The sequence below is a fragment of the Convolutriloba macropyga genome, chromosome 9, assembly GCF_964194025.1.
Source record: "Convolutriloba macropyga chromosome 9, txConMacr16.3, whole genome shotgun sequence".
NCBI classification, from domain to species: domain Eukaryota; kingdom Metazoa; phylum Xenacoelomorpha; order Acoela; family Convolutidae; genus Convolutriloba; species Convolutriloba macropyga.
Window position 1 is genome coordinate 38,201,577 of NC_134476.1, and position 14,028 is coordinate 38,215,604.

Genomic DNA, 14,028 nt, shown 5'->3' on the forward strand with positions numbered 1-14,028 from the left:
AAAGAAAGAGCAACATTCTCTGCCAAAATACCTCAAACAAGCATGAAGACGTGAAGGGATTCAAGTACTTGACAATGTCCTCTTTCTCCGCAACTGGCTCACTAGTCGAACCATCTGGGTTCATGTTCAGCCTATATATCTGGATCGGAATCATAAACGCATCGTGCTTTACATCGACAGGTCTCTCGTTGCCTTTGCTGCAAACGGAAGAAATCATATATATCGTTAAAACAGTGACGTGCACGTTTTAAAATGCCGAAAGTCCGCAGTGCCAGAAGTTAAAATGCCAGAACTTGCTACTTCGTACTTAGCCAGACGGTGTCTACCGTTGACATTCGTCATTTAAAAACGTGAGCGTTTCGCGTTTTAAGCATGGTTACGTGACTCTGCAGAAGTCACTTTGAAATTCTGACTTAATATCTCGACCCGTTTCGCGGTTCTCGATAAACGCCAGTTCTCAGTGACTTCAAGCAGAGTCACGTAGCCATTACTTAGTTAGACGCGTGGTAAGAATCTATTAGGCCGAGTGAAGTAATCATTAACGAGTATCTACGAACAGTAAATTAGTGTGCTGTTTACATAGCTACGTGACTTATTGAAAAACTCGGTCAGTTTTATGATCAATTGAAAATTATGAACTCCCTTCCTATGTTCAAATAATCATAAGAGAAAGGCAGTGCAGTCTCTCTTGGGTAGTCTTAAACTTTTAAAAAAGTCCATATTGTCATTACTTTACCGAAAATTCAGCTGCAGTTAAAAAGTAAATATAAGACGATAAGACGGCTATCTTGTTGTACCATGATATATTCCACCTGGGTCTTAACAAATTGCTCCAGTTTTTCACGGTTTTTACTTTGTACCTCTACGCTTGGCACCGGTAATCTCAAAACTCTATGAGAATTCGTTATGGAGCAACAAGTCCTCTTTCAACATTTTCATCCAGAAAAGCTGATTGTTGTTTCTCTTAAAGAAAAACTTTATTTGTTGTTTTCCTTGACGAGCACCTTACCGACTGTAAATCGATTCCTGTATTGGCGTGAAAATCATTTTACGATTTGGATCGAAACATCATTTTCGTAGAAACAAAAGCGAAATACAACAAAACAAGAAAGCAGAAAACCGAATAATCAAATTTACTTTATGAGCACGCTTATTGGAACCACTGTTCATTTTCTTCTCAGTAAAAAATCAGTTAGACACTGTATTTATATCCAATTATTTATCAAAAAAATCAATTTCAATTAATTAATTTTGGAAAAAAAATAATTTATTTTTAAAAGATCCTCTGTTTTGATCTTATTGACTAAACTGCCCGCTATATATGAAGTCTGAGGCGCTTAAAATTAATATGAAATTCCAAAGATTTGATCCTAACGAACACTTACTGAGTTCCGTCAACAGGGTAGACGCAAACACGCAGCCAGTGTTTTTTGTTGGGCGTCACCTTGAACTTGAGCGACTCGAGTTTGAGAAAGAGACTGAACTGTTGTGGTTTAATCTCAGCGTAAGATGAGGAGCTAATAATAACCCCTGGTGTTGTTGGGGTTCCTGTTACTGTTGAAGCTCTCGGTCTGAAAGGATTTTCAATCGCCAGACGGTCGCGCCTCTCAATTACCTAAAAATACAGTCTTCAATTTTTTCGGAGAAACTTTAAATAACTTGTAAATATTTTCTCCAAAATGCGTTTAGATACAACCATTGTTATCCGAAATATGTTCACAGATACCAGTACGTTCGAGGGGTAAGTTTTTGGCTGAGCTCTTACATCTTAATCATAGCTGCCCATCTAGTTTATTGGCATTCAGATCTGAATCTTTAAATTGATCATAGAAAAATTAAAAAATGGGCACTTACATCTCTCGCCAGGATAAGAAGTTCAGAACAGAATAAGAAGCTTTTTCGATTGAAAAGCACATTTCGTTGCCATAGTCGAATTCAACTAACTAGCTCAATCAATATTTTAAGTGTTGCTTGCCTTTTCGTGGTAATCAGTCATATTTCCGGACTTGTAGCACAAACTCATGTCTTCATTTCGCACCAAAACATCCTTGAAGTTGATCTCACGGATGAATTTGTCCACCTAAATAGACAAGTGAGATTTTTTGGAATCGCAAGGTATATACCCCTAATATTAATAATATAACCCTAACTGTAAGCGACTAAACCGATTAAAGTTCACCTGAGCCCCAATCAAATCAAATCAAATAAGCAGATATTGCCAAATAGTAATCTTGTAATAATAATTACAACTTTACTAACATACCGTGCAAAGCCCCCTGTATATTAAATACGATTTCTCACATTATTACCCAAGATTTAACGGTGAATTCCCCGGAAAAATATTCACCTCCGAGATCTTGCAACAAGCAAATATGAAAAGTGTGACTAAGTATGCGGAAAACGAAAACAAATAAGAAATTACATAACTAAACAACACGGGTTATTGTCTCGCAATTTCCTCATCAAATTTAACCAAAAAGCGCCTGTTATTACGATTTATCATGCATCTAGACGATTCGAGTCTTGTTCACTAAACGCCTTTCGGTCTAAAACGTTTTCAGCCATTGTTTTCGGGCGTTTTCTCAAGCATACTCAAGAAAAAGTAAGAAAATAGTAGACTCACGGAGGTACTGTTATGTGCAGCTGCAAATTATGTACAGAAGAATTTCATCGGCCATACTTGATAACAATTTACAACAAAAATGAACAAACAATATTCTTTCAAGAAACGCAAAAATTCTTATCTCGTATTCTTAATTGTTCCGACCCGACTTGTGGGGGGAGGAACTATATACTCAAATGGTTTTTTTGTTCAGTCAATTTTGGCCGATCGATATATTCATCGTAGAGAAATGCTAGTGGTATCATTAAAAAGCTCGTCCAGCATAGAATTCGAAATTAAAAAGATTTTTTAATTTCGTAATTTTCGAGGAGTTATCATCGAGGTTTAAAGTTTTGTGTGAAAACGGCATATTTGCATGATTTTGTTCACTTTTAGTGTAAATTTTTAATGTAAATTTAGGTCTTTTCTCTATTAAAAAATTTTAACTCAAAATTATATTTCAGGCTACAATATGCAACAATTTTGTGTTACTAATAAACGAAAGACGATAAACAGGCTAGTTCTGGTCTGATAACGAAGTTTACTATAAAAAAAAACTCGAATTCAATTCAAGTGCAGTTTTTTTAAGAAAACTTTTCCTATCTTTGTTTTTTAGTCACTCTGAGACTAGTCCCCTTTCATATCGAGGTTCAGTTAATAAAAAAAGTTATTTACAGTCAAATGATACCCATTGATTAAAAGAATTCGTTTTCAAGGAATCGCTCATGTTTTTTTTTGCTTTGACTCCGATTTTTCGTAATTTTAATTGAAATTTTGACTTTCATTTTTAGGTATACTTAGCAAACATCTTTGTCCTCCCATCGAGGCGTAACTGAGCGTATTTATTGAAATCCGTTGAAAGTTATTGAATTTAATGGCTGTCAAAGACCTTAAAAATATTTTTCGAAAATTTTTTTGATTATTACCAATTGTAAACTTATTTTCGTGAACTGCCAGTCAGTCTCAGTAATATCATGTCTCTTTTCCTATCTACTTCAGCCACGTTTTGTCCAGTTATCGGTTTTATCTTCCAACTATTGGTTGTATGACTTCCATGCATGAGTGTTCATAATTTTTTTAGATTTTGGTATATTTTTGTCGTAATCCTGGTTCCTCTTGAAATCTTATCACAATATCGTAATATCAAAAGCTCCCATTGACTCACAGGAGACGTTCATTGGATCATAGATAAAGTTTTCAGAGAAAATCTCATGGTGTAAATGGCTTCGACAATTTCTCGCACTTTTCCACTGAATTTTTGGATTTTGACTGTATTTGTTGTTGCTTTCGTAGTCAGTGATTTGTTGTAATTTCTCATTGATGATTTTTGGATGACAAACATTGCTGTTGTCCCATCGAGGCATAGTTTAGGGTATTTATTGGCTTCCGTTGAAATCTATTGAGTTTAATGCGTTGATACTACGGGTTTTCTCAAAAATTTCCTGGGTTTAATGTATTTGTTCGTATTTTTTGATTTTTTTAAAGGCATATTGTTAAGAAAAAAAAATTCATTGCTGTCAAAGAATTAATTGAAATTGGAAAATTTTTTAATGAAACTTTCAGTTATGCAATGGCTTTTCACTCAACACTTTTCTCGCTCATTTTTTTTTTAATTTGCTGTTTTTGCCTCTTTTTTCTATTCTTTTTGGAGCCGTAAAATGCGATCTATCTCATAAGTTTGTAACTAAACATTGAACGAATTGTGTTACTAGAAGCAGTCAGTTTATAGCGAATAGTCATAAAGTTCTTGATATTATACTTTTTCGAAAACTTTTCAATTTTTTTTAGTTTTTGTTGTTCTTTTCGTCAACTTGTAATTGATTCTCATCATCCAGAGGTCCCATAGGATTCCTTGTATTTTAAAAATTAACATGTTTATTGGTTTTGTGACGTAACTGTTGTTTTGTTTGTAGGGCAATATGCGTTTTTATAAAAAGTTATGCGAGTGGTGTATTTGTTTCTTTTTCTCTTCCTTTAGAACAATCGCGTAATAACAGATCCCAATGATTTTCAAAATGTGGCCCAAATGAACTTTTTTTCAGTAAAATTCTAGTTGAATTAGTATAAACAAAAAATGAAAGAAAAATACATATTCAGATAATAGCTAATGATTTTAATGGCTTCAATAATTTGTGTTTTCGCAAACTGTTTGTAATTTTTTGAGTTTTTCTGTAATTTTAGTCCGTTTCCATGGCTTAGTCTAACCAAAGACAGGTCCCATTGCTTTCGTAATGACTGTTACTAATTTTGCCCAGAATTATTTTGTTATAAGCTAATGTTTCTTAAGACTTGTGAAATTATTTGGTTTAAAAAATGTTGATCGATTATTGAATTTTGCCTCATTATTTCTTCTCTTTGTCGACTTGTTACCTAGTATCATTATGGAAAGTTTTCATCTGCTGTATAGTTAGTAAATAGTAACTTTGTGTTGTTAAAGTTTTATCTGATTGCATTCGGACGTTGTTACTAGGTGCTTTTAAATTTAGATATTGAGTTTTTTCCTTGAAATTTTTGTTTTTGCTTATTTTGTTTTTTGTTTTTTTCTCGTAGTCTTTTTAATGGCAGAACTCGTGATTGTTGTAATGGGGCATGGCATTATGTAAACCAATAAGTAGCTAGGTTTCGTAACAATTTTTTAATTTCAAACATCTGTTTTTGTTATCTCTTCATTCGGTTGACAATTAAGTAAAAAATGTAAATGAGCTCGGGTCGGAACATCATGTGCAAACGCACATTAACGAGCCTCCTTGTTCTCATACAAAATTCCTACTCTCCGTCAATTTTGACCCATCAAAAATATATTGGGGAGAAAACACGATGCTTCAACTTAATGTCGCTGAAAATTCCTGCAAAACGTTTTTAGAGAACTTAAAACTACTAAAGACACAAAATCTGTTTTCCCCTCATGGATTAGAAAAAATTAACGTACACTTCCAGAAAAAAAATATGAATAGCCATAAGAACTCCTAACTGCATGCACCAAAAACAGGGAGCGATTGGACGAGAGCTCTGATCTCAAAAAAATAATAGTGAGTATAACGGAGACACAGCACTTTAAACTTTGCCCACAAACGAGGGAATATAAAAACTAGAGGCAATTGAGTTTCCATTTTAAAACGCAACTGACTAACGCCAGAAGATTTGCTCTTAAACTGATGACGAGGGAAGGCGTCCACGCCTCTCAAAATTGACCTTATTATGCAATTATATTCCTCAGCAGCTTAGAGAATAGAAGAGCTTTAAGAGCACTGACAAACACATAAATCCCTCTAATTTAACTAGTTTATCTCGTTAAAGGTGTCAAAGAAGAAATCGAACCAAACGAAAAAACCTAAAACATCAGCATCATCCAAACGATTTCTTTGAGAGCAATTATTAGTATGAAAAATTGTAACACGAAAAAAAATTTCAAGTAGGTTTTTTTGTTTCAAGTACACTTTAACATCGAAATTTACATTTGCAAATTATAGCAAATTACGCGCGAAAAAATCTTGGTGCAATGCTAGGGCCAAAGAACTTCCCGGCAGTGCTTGCGGATTTTCGAGTAGTTTCACTCGGCAGCTTACAGATAAAGAAATAGCGGAACCGCAATATTATTTTGACAGGGAAAAATTGCAAGTTGAAATTTTGTTTGCATAACAAAAAAGAGGTGTAAAAAAGTGTTCCTAAAATAGACATTGATCAGAAAAACTCATATATTTTGAAAATTTTTTTTTAACCTTTTCCACAACAATGCATTCACTGTTGTTTATCTCCAAAATCGGAAACGTAAACAATTTCAGGCAGATTAATTGAACATTGATTCATGGAAAAATAACTTGACTTGGAAACCTTTCCGGAGCTTTAGTTAATAAAAAAAACGGATACCTCGCAGTACAGTAAAACAAGTTTGGTTACAATTTCCACATTTCTGCTGTCTGTTTTTTTATCTGTTAAAAAACATTTCAGTTGAAATACGTTGCCTATTAAATACGTTGCCCAAATAAGGGATTGTTCGTTTTCTATTATAAAAAAGGGAAAAAACCAAAAAGATAAATGAAGAAAGACATTTAAAATATTTCAGAGAAAACAATCAAATAAAAAAACAATCAAATAAGGGATAGAGCTTGAAAAATATTTTTTTAAAATTCTGGTATAGAGTGTTAACCAACTGCTAGACACAAATAGCTGCTTCGCCTTTAAAACATCATTTAAATTTTACCACATAAATTTAATGGTACTCAAATTTATAGCTGGAACATACATACAGAAAGCGTAAAAAGCAAAACAATCCGAAAAACGAAGACAAAAACTTTTCCGGCTAAAATAGTTCCTGATTTCAACTTTCTAACATTGTTGCGCTTAACAAAATCATTAGTATTAATTAGCAGCATCTATTGAAATATCAGAAGTCGTCAATTCCACATAACCTAAGAATCTTACTTTTGTCTTTTAAGCAATGAAAACAGGCTTGAAATTGCAATATTCAAGAAAATTAGTCAGACGTTTTACTAGATTGAACTTTTCATTGCTGCAAAACTTCTGTCAGAATTTTCCCATTCGTCGGCCCTGTAAGATGCAGTTTGCGCATATTCCGTGAGACAGTATGCTGACAAAGATAAAGAACTGTTCGTCTAACTGATCGATACTGAACTTGAAACAGGAATGTTTCCAGTTATTTTCAAGTTAATTGTAGTGTGCCCCCTTTATAAAAAAAAGAGATCCTACATCGCCAGACATTTATCGACCAAATTGCAAGGTAACATTACTATCAAAACGGTTGCGGAAAAAAAGCCACGGAAAAAACACCACTTCATTTTAGATAGGAAACAAACCCCCATGGAAATAAACCCCCACGGAAATAAGCCCTCACGGAAACAAACCCCACTTTACTACTAAAGAGCTGCGCATTTAGCTGGTTTGGACATGCCTCGCGGGCCATGACCATGCCTCAGCGGCCCGTGGGACTTGATATGAAACTATCAAAACCGAACAAATTATCACGACCGAAATTCAATTTTAAAATGAGGGTTTATTTCCGTGGGGGTTATTTTCCATGGGGGTTTATTTCCTATCTAAAGTAAAGTGGGTTTTTCTTCTTTTTATGGAATTTTTGGAATTACATGGAAACTTGATGGAAATATTGCACAGCAAATTAAAGTAAATAAGGTCAGTCGACTGGCCTTTCTGCAGATACAAAAGCGGTATTCGCAATGTCATCTCAATTTTGAACTGAAGAAGCCACTCGTAACCTGCTTTGTAACATCGCCTTTAGATTATTGTGTTTCACTGTATTGTAACCTTTCTGCCTGCCTCGTTAGATAATTGCAATCTCTGCAAAACACAGCTGCCATGTTTATTTTTTGTACTGGATGTTTCGCAAATGCCCGAAAACTTCAAAAAAAAGACTACACTCGTTTCCAATTACAGAAAGACTGCAGTACAAAGTTGCGATGTTTGTCTAAAATTCAGCACAATCTTACACCGAAGTAATTGGATTAAGTTGTTCAGTTTCCAAAGACTCAACTTCTGACAGAAAAAGGTTTACTTCTTATGCCTAAACAAAAGACAACGATTGGAGGACAACCTTTTCGGACAGTGGGCCCAAAAAATCCAACAGATTGCCTCGGTACCTCCGCAAAGAGGAAAATTTGGATACTTTCAAAAGGCTTCCCAAAATGCACCTCTACTGTTGCACCTATTGAAATTTTCCCACATGTGTCTGTGTGTGAAGAGGTGTAAATACATCATCATTGTCACAAGTAATAGCTGCGGAGCACAAAAGCACTTCCCACAAAAGAGTATTTTTTTTCGAGACTGGAGCTCAAGAGAAAGTCGAATTTTTTCCATTCTTGCCCGAAATACTAGAAATCGCTCTAAAATAGCACGTGCGTCTTTGGGTGGCAAAGTGTACAAATTAACAAAGCTGGGAGATGGACTAAACGAAAAATGCAAAAACCATTTAATTTACCTTAAGTGAGAGGTCATTGACCTCTTGATGACTGCGCCTGTCATAGCTCCCCTCCATGTTGGCGACAGAGTTGTTCACTTCATTTGTTATATCTGCAAGCTGTGATTTGAGCAGCTGCGTCTTCATACTCAGATCGTCCTACAAATTAAATAAATCGATTTTGTTTTCGACGCCAGCGAGGGGAAGCTGTGTCTTCCCGCGCATAATAGTATCTACTACAATTTATTTTTTTAACCACGAACACTAGTTTCGTAATGATGGAACTTTTCGTGAATTCAAAATTCCTCTGGACCAAATGATGTGAGGAGCCATTAATATTTATAAATACCTTTAATAAATTAAGAACAAGACTATTGGACATTCGAGTGAATAGTGACTTAACTTTCAGACCCGTGAACAACACATCATAAAACTGCCAATTCTTCAAATAAAATCACCGTCTCGACAAAGCACAATAAGAGCTTTGAAGGAAATTTATTGATAATGACACGGATTTTGTCCCACCTCGTCATGAAAAACCTCATGGGCATTCTAAATAGAATAACATCTCTAACTGTACCACCAATACCTAAAATTGGGACAATGTAGTCACTGAAAAGTCTTGGACAAAAAGTTGACCGCAACTTTGTTACTTCAAGAGACTGGGATTGTTATATTTACCATTCACGTTGGCCCCAATATTTTTTCAAAAACCGAAGGTCTTGTTGGCGGAAGGTTATCTTAAGACAGCGCCTGCATGGTTCTTATAAATATATGTTTCGAATAGAACCCAAGAAAATTTGAAAATACCCGTTATTTGGGCTTTCCACGGTTCCAAAAAACCGTTAAAACTTGCAAAAAAATTATGAAACTTTGAAGATTCAAAAAACAATGGTAACAAGAATTTATAATCACAGATCATGAAAAAGGTGTTATTTCGGCCATTTCCCAGGTTTTTTTATTCAACTAAATTACAGTGCTGGCTCCCTTATTCCAAGTGCACCTTACACCAAGTGCATTTAGCAAAAATTTCAAGAGATACGTCTGACAACATTACACAAGTCCCACAAGGATTTCACAACTGCTCAAAAATACTACTTTTCTTTTTTACCAGAAACGGACGTCACATTTGCGTTCATTTATTATCAAAAATCAATCAAAAACTGGCAGGATGGAAACCAAAACTTGCAAAGTTTTTCATTTTTTTTTGGAATTCTTGAATTAATGGAAATCTGGAGTCTGAACTGCGTAAAATTTGCGACCGGCCAGTTACAAGGAGAACCACCAATACTTGAGAAAATTGGAAGTTAAGTTGTAGCGAACAAACTGGGGTAAGCAACCCGAACTTTTGAGCAACCTAAAAAATTGGGCCATAAATAACAAGAATCTGATTTAGAATGGCTTTGACTAGTTCCACTAGCCCTAGGTAAACAGGCGGACGCGTATAAATGTAGTTTTAGCTACTAGCTAATCAGCATAAAGGAAACTTTCATTCGCTATTTTGATTTTTTCATAGCTCTGTGGCTCATAAACTGAATTTCCTCATGTTTAAAAGCGGGTGTGAAAAATAACAAAAAATAAAGCGTTAAGTCGAAACTAGAAACGAGCAAATTTTGGGTAAGTTAGTTTCATGTTTGTTAGCGACAGAATCACAAAAAATCCCACGGGCCGAAGAGGCATGGCCATGGCTGAATGCTATTAATCACTGCAAATTAAATTTGCTTTGTTGCTATTCGGCTAACAGAAGGCTTTCTTCTAAAAAAATCCAAAATATTTCAGATCGATCCATGTCTATTTGTCAAATCGTCACTAGTGGCGCATTAGCAAGGTGACCGGACAGTAAATCGAAAATTAATTTTCAATTCTGATTGGCTAAAAATAGACCAAAATTAAGACGCATTTAACTGCAACACTATTTGAGGGCTAAGCTAAATAAATAACAAAGTAAATTAACACCTCAATTTAATCGCAACTTAATTCGAAAATTAATTCTCAATCGCAAAGCTCGAAAATCAATTTTCAATTCTGACTGGCTAAAAATAGACCAAAATTAAGACGCGTTTAACTGCAACACTATTTGAGGGCTAGGCTAAATAAAAAACAAAGTAAATTAACGCCTCAATTTAATCGCAACTTAATTCGAAAATTAATTCTACTCTTACAAAAAACTTATCAACCGGTATTGAGAAGAAACGATCGGAACATTCATTGTTCAACCGATCTTTGTAAAAGTTTTGCAAATTTAAAAAATGTTTCTGATTATGTTTGGGACAATTGGATCCTTGGCCCAAACTCTTTTGATATGTGGCCCTAACTCTTTTTGACCGACCGGAAAATTTACGCTCAACAAATATCTGTGAGGGGTGAAATTTGTCTTAGAACAAAGAAATTGGAACAGCAAAACCAAATTTATGGAAAGTAATATCCCAACTTCAACATCAGGAGCTTCATACCAGACTAGATATGCGGCGGAAAGATTGTGGAGAACCCCCACCTTTAAAACAATCGTGACTTCGATTCAAGACTTTTCCGACTTAGGAACTCATATCTTTCTTTTCCATTTGTCCGTAAAAACTTATAGGAACGCCAGTGAGAACTGTTGTAGAACTGTTATTCAAGTTTATTCTGTGTTTAATTCGCTTTCGGTAGATCGAAAATTAATTCTCAATTCTGATTGGCTAAAAATAGACCAACATTAAGACACAATTCACTGCAAAACTATTTGAGGGCTACTCTAAATTAATAACACAAGCAAATTAGCGCCTCAAATTAATCGCTCTGTACACTGAATATTACAAGTGCTGCATAAATAATTGTAGATGCCCTCTTACAAAAAGTTTATCAAGACGAAGTATTGAGAAGGAACGATCGGAACATAATCATTTTGCACCCAACCATGATGTAGCTGAGCTTCAGTTGCGTGACAAAAATCAAAATCACGTTAAAAAACCCTTTGAAAGCTTTGATAAAAATAAACAACGCGCAATTGTAAATCAATGTCGAAAACTTTGTTCCCCCAAGATTTGAACAAGTGCGAAAACTTGTGGGCCGAAAAAGATCATCAATTTTACCCTTCGATTGAAAAAAGTTTGAAGATGTAATGTTGGAGGGGCAATGGTCGAAAACCTTGAACGATCAAGATTTTGTGCTATTCCACGAACCCAAACTATTTAATTTTACCACAAAAAAATGAAATTTCTTACAAGTAGTTCTTATTACTAACGGATGGCACTTTCAAAACAGCTCCTCCATCTTCTTTTCAAATATACACCTGATTTCCGACAGAAAAAAATTGGAAGATACCTGTTGTCTGGGGATTTTTAGGAGAGAAAACCGAAGCTAATTATTTCAATTCTCACTCAAAAATGCAATGAGTTGTTAGGTTGTCCATTGATGCCTTATGGTTTAATAACAGATTTTGGGAGAGGAGTCATTCCTGTAATAAAAAATGTTTTTCGTTATCGCAACACATAAGATGGTTTCATTACTGTCAATGCGTTTATCGTAAATTTCAAGAATTCGGATTTAGATCACCCTATCGAACTAACGAAAGTTTGAAAAAAGTGCAAACAGACATTTTGCTTTACCTTTACCGCCGAATCAACTTATTAGTGCTTCCACAATGTATATTTCCTCGCCAATTCATGCCGATCTTTGTAAAATTCTGCAAATTTAAAAATATGTTTTTGATTACGTTTGGGAAAATTGGATCCTTGGCCCTAACTCTTTTGATATGTGGCCCTAACTCCTTTTGACTGACCGGAAAACTTACGCAAAACAAATATATGTGAGGGGTGGAATTCGTCTTGAAACAAAATTGGAACAACAAAACCAAATTTATGGAAAGTAATATCCCAACTTCAGCATCAGGAGTTTCATACAAGACTAGATATACGGCGCAAAGATTGTGAAGAACCCCCATCTTAAAAAAGAAAATCGTGACCTTGATTCAAGACTTTTACGAATGAAGAACTCATATCTTGGTGGCCATTTGCCCGTAAAAACTTATTGGGATGCCAGTGATAACTGTTGTAGTGCTGTTATTTCAGTTTATTCTGTGTTTAATTCGCTTTCAGTAGATCGAAAAATAATTCTCAATTCCGATTGGCTAAAAATAGACCAAAATTAAGACGCATTTCACTGCAGCACTATTTGAGGGCTACGCTAAATTAAAAACACATTAAATAACGCCTCAATTTAATCGCTCTATACACTGAAAATTGCAAGTGCTGAATAAATAATTGTAGATCCACTCTTACAAAGAACTTATCAACCGGAAGTATCGAGAAGGAACGATCGAAACATAATCATTGTGCAACCGATCCTTGTAAAATTTTCCAAATTCAAAAAATGTTTCTGATTATGTTTGGGATATTTGGATCTTTGGCCCTAACTCTTTTGATATGCAGCCCTAACTCCTTTTGACCGACCGGAAAATTTACGCACAACAAATATATGTGAGGGGTGGAATTCGTCTTGGAACAAAATTGGAACAACAAAACCAAATTTATGGAAAGTAATATCCCAACTTCAGCATCAGGAGCTTCATACCAGACTAGATATGCGGCGCAAAGATTGCGAAGAACCCCCAACTTAAAAAAGAAAATCGTGACCTTGATTCAAGACTTTTACGACTGAAGAACTCATATCTTGGTGGCCGTTTGCCCGTAAAAACTTATTGGGATGCCAGTGATAACTGTTGTAGAACTGTTATTCAAGTTTATTCTGTGTTTAATTCGCTTTCGGTAGATCGAAAATTAATTCTCAATTCTGATTGGCTAAAAACAGACCAATATTAAGACGCATTTCACTGCAACACTAATTGAGGGCTACGCTAAATTAATAACACATTAAATAACGCCTCAATTTAATCGCTCTATACACTGAATATTACAAGTGCTGCATAAATAATTGTAGATCCACTCTTACAAAAAACTTATCAACAGGAAGTATTGAGAAGGAACGATCGGAACATAATCATTGTGCACCTGATCAGGATGTAGCTGAGCTTCAATTTCGTGAAAAAAAAATAAAATCACTTCCAAGAAACCCCTACGAAAGCTTTGACAAAAATAAACAAGGAGCAATTGGAAATCAATGACGAAAACTTTGTTCCCCCAAGATTTGAACAAGTGCGAAAACTTCTGGGCCAAAGATCATCAATTTTACCCTTCAATCGGAAAAAGTTTGAAAATGTAATGTTGGAGGGGTAATGGTCGAAAATTTTGAACGATCAAGATTTTAATATCGCATGGCACTTTCAAAACAGGTCATCCACCTTCTATTCAAATATACACTATTTTTCCGACAGAAAAAAATTGGAAGATACCTGTTGTCTGGGGACTTTTAGGGGAGAAAACCGAAGCTAATGATTTCAAATTTTTTCAATTCTCAAAAATGCAATGAGTTGTTAGGTTGTCCATTGATGCCTTATGGTTTAATAACATATATTGAGAGCGGAGTCATTCCTGAAATAAAAAGTGTTTTTCGTTATCGC

General features: G+C 35.0%; 1 protein-coding gene across 1 annotated transcript in view; it reads right to left on the reverse strand.

Annotated features, from left to right (window-relative positions):
• The window catches only part of LOC142346211 (uncharacterized), a 136,690-nt gene that overhangs the window by 102,930 nt on the left and 19,732 nt on the right, over window positions 1–14,028 (reverse strand). Inside the window, exons 5-8 of the mRNA XM_075398724.1 lie at window positions 8,553–8,690; window positions 1,976–2,080; window positions 1,386–1,615; window positions 32–197 (exon numbers count right to left, since the gene is read on the reverse strand). Coding sequence (XP_075254839.1) covers window positions 32–197; window positions 1,386–1,615; window positions 1,976–2,080; window positions 8,553–8,690 — 639 coding nt within the window. The remainder of the gene's footprint in view (window positions 1–31; window positions 198–1,385; window positions 1,616–1,975; window positions 2,081–8,552; window positions 8,691–14,028) is intronic.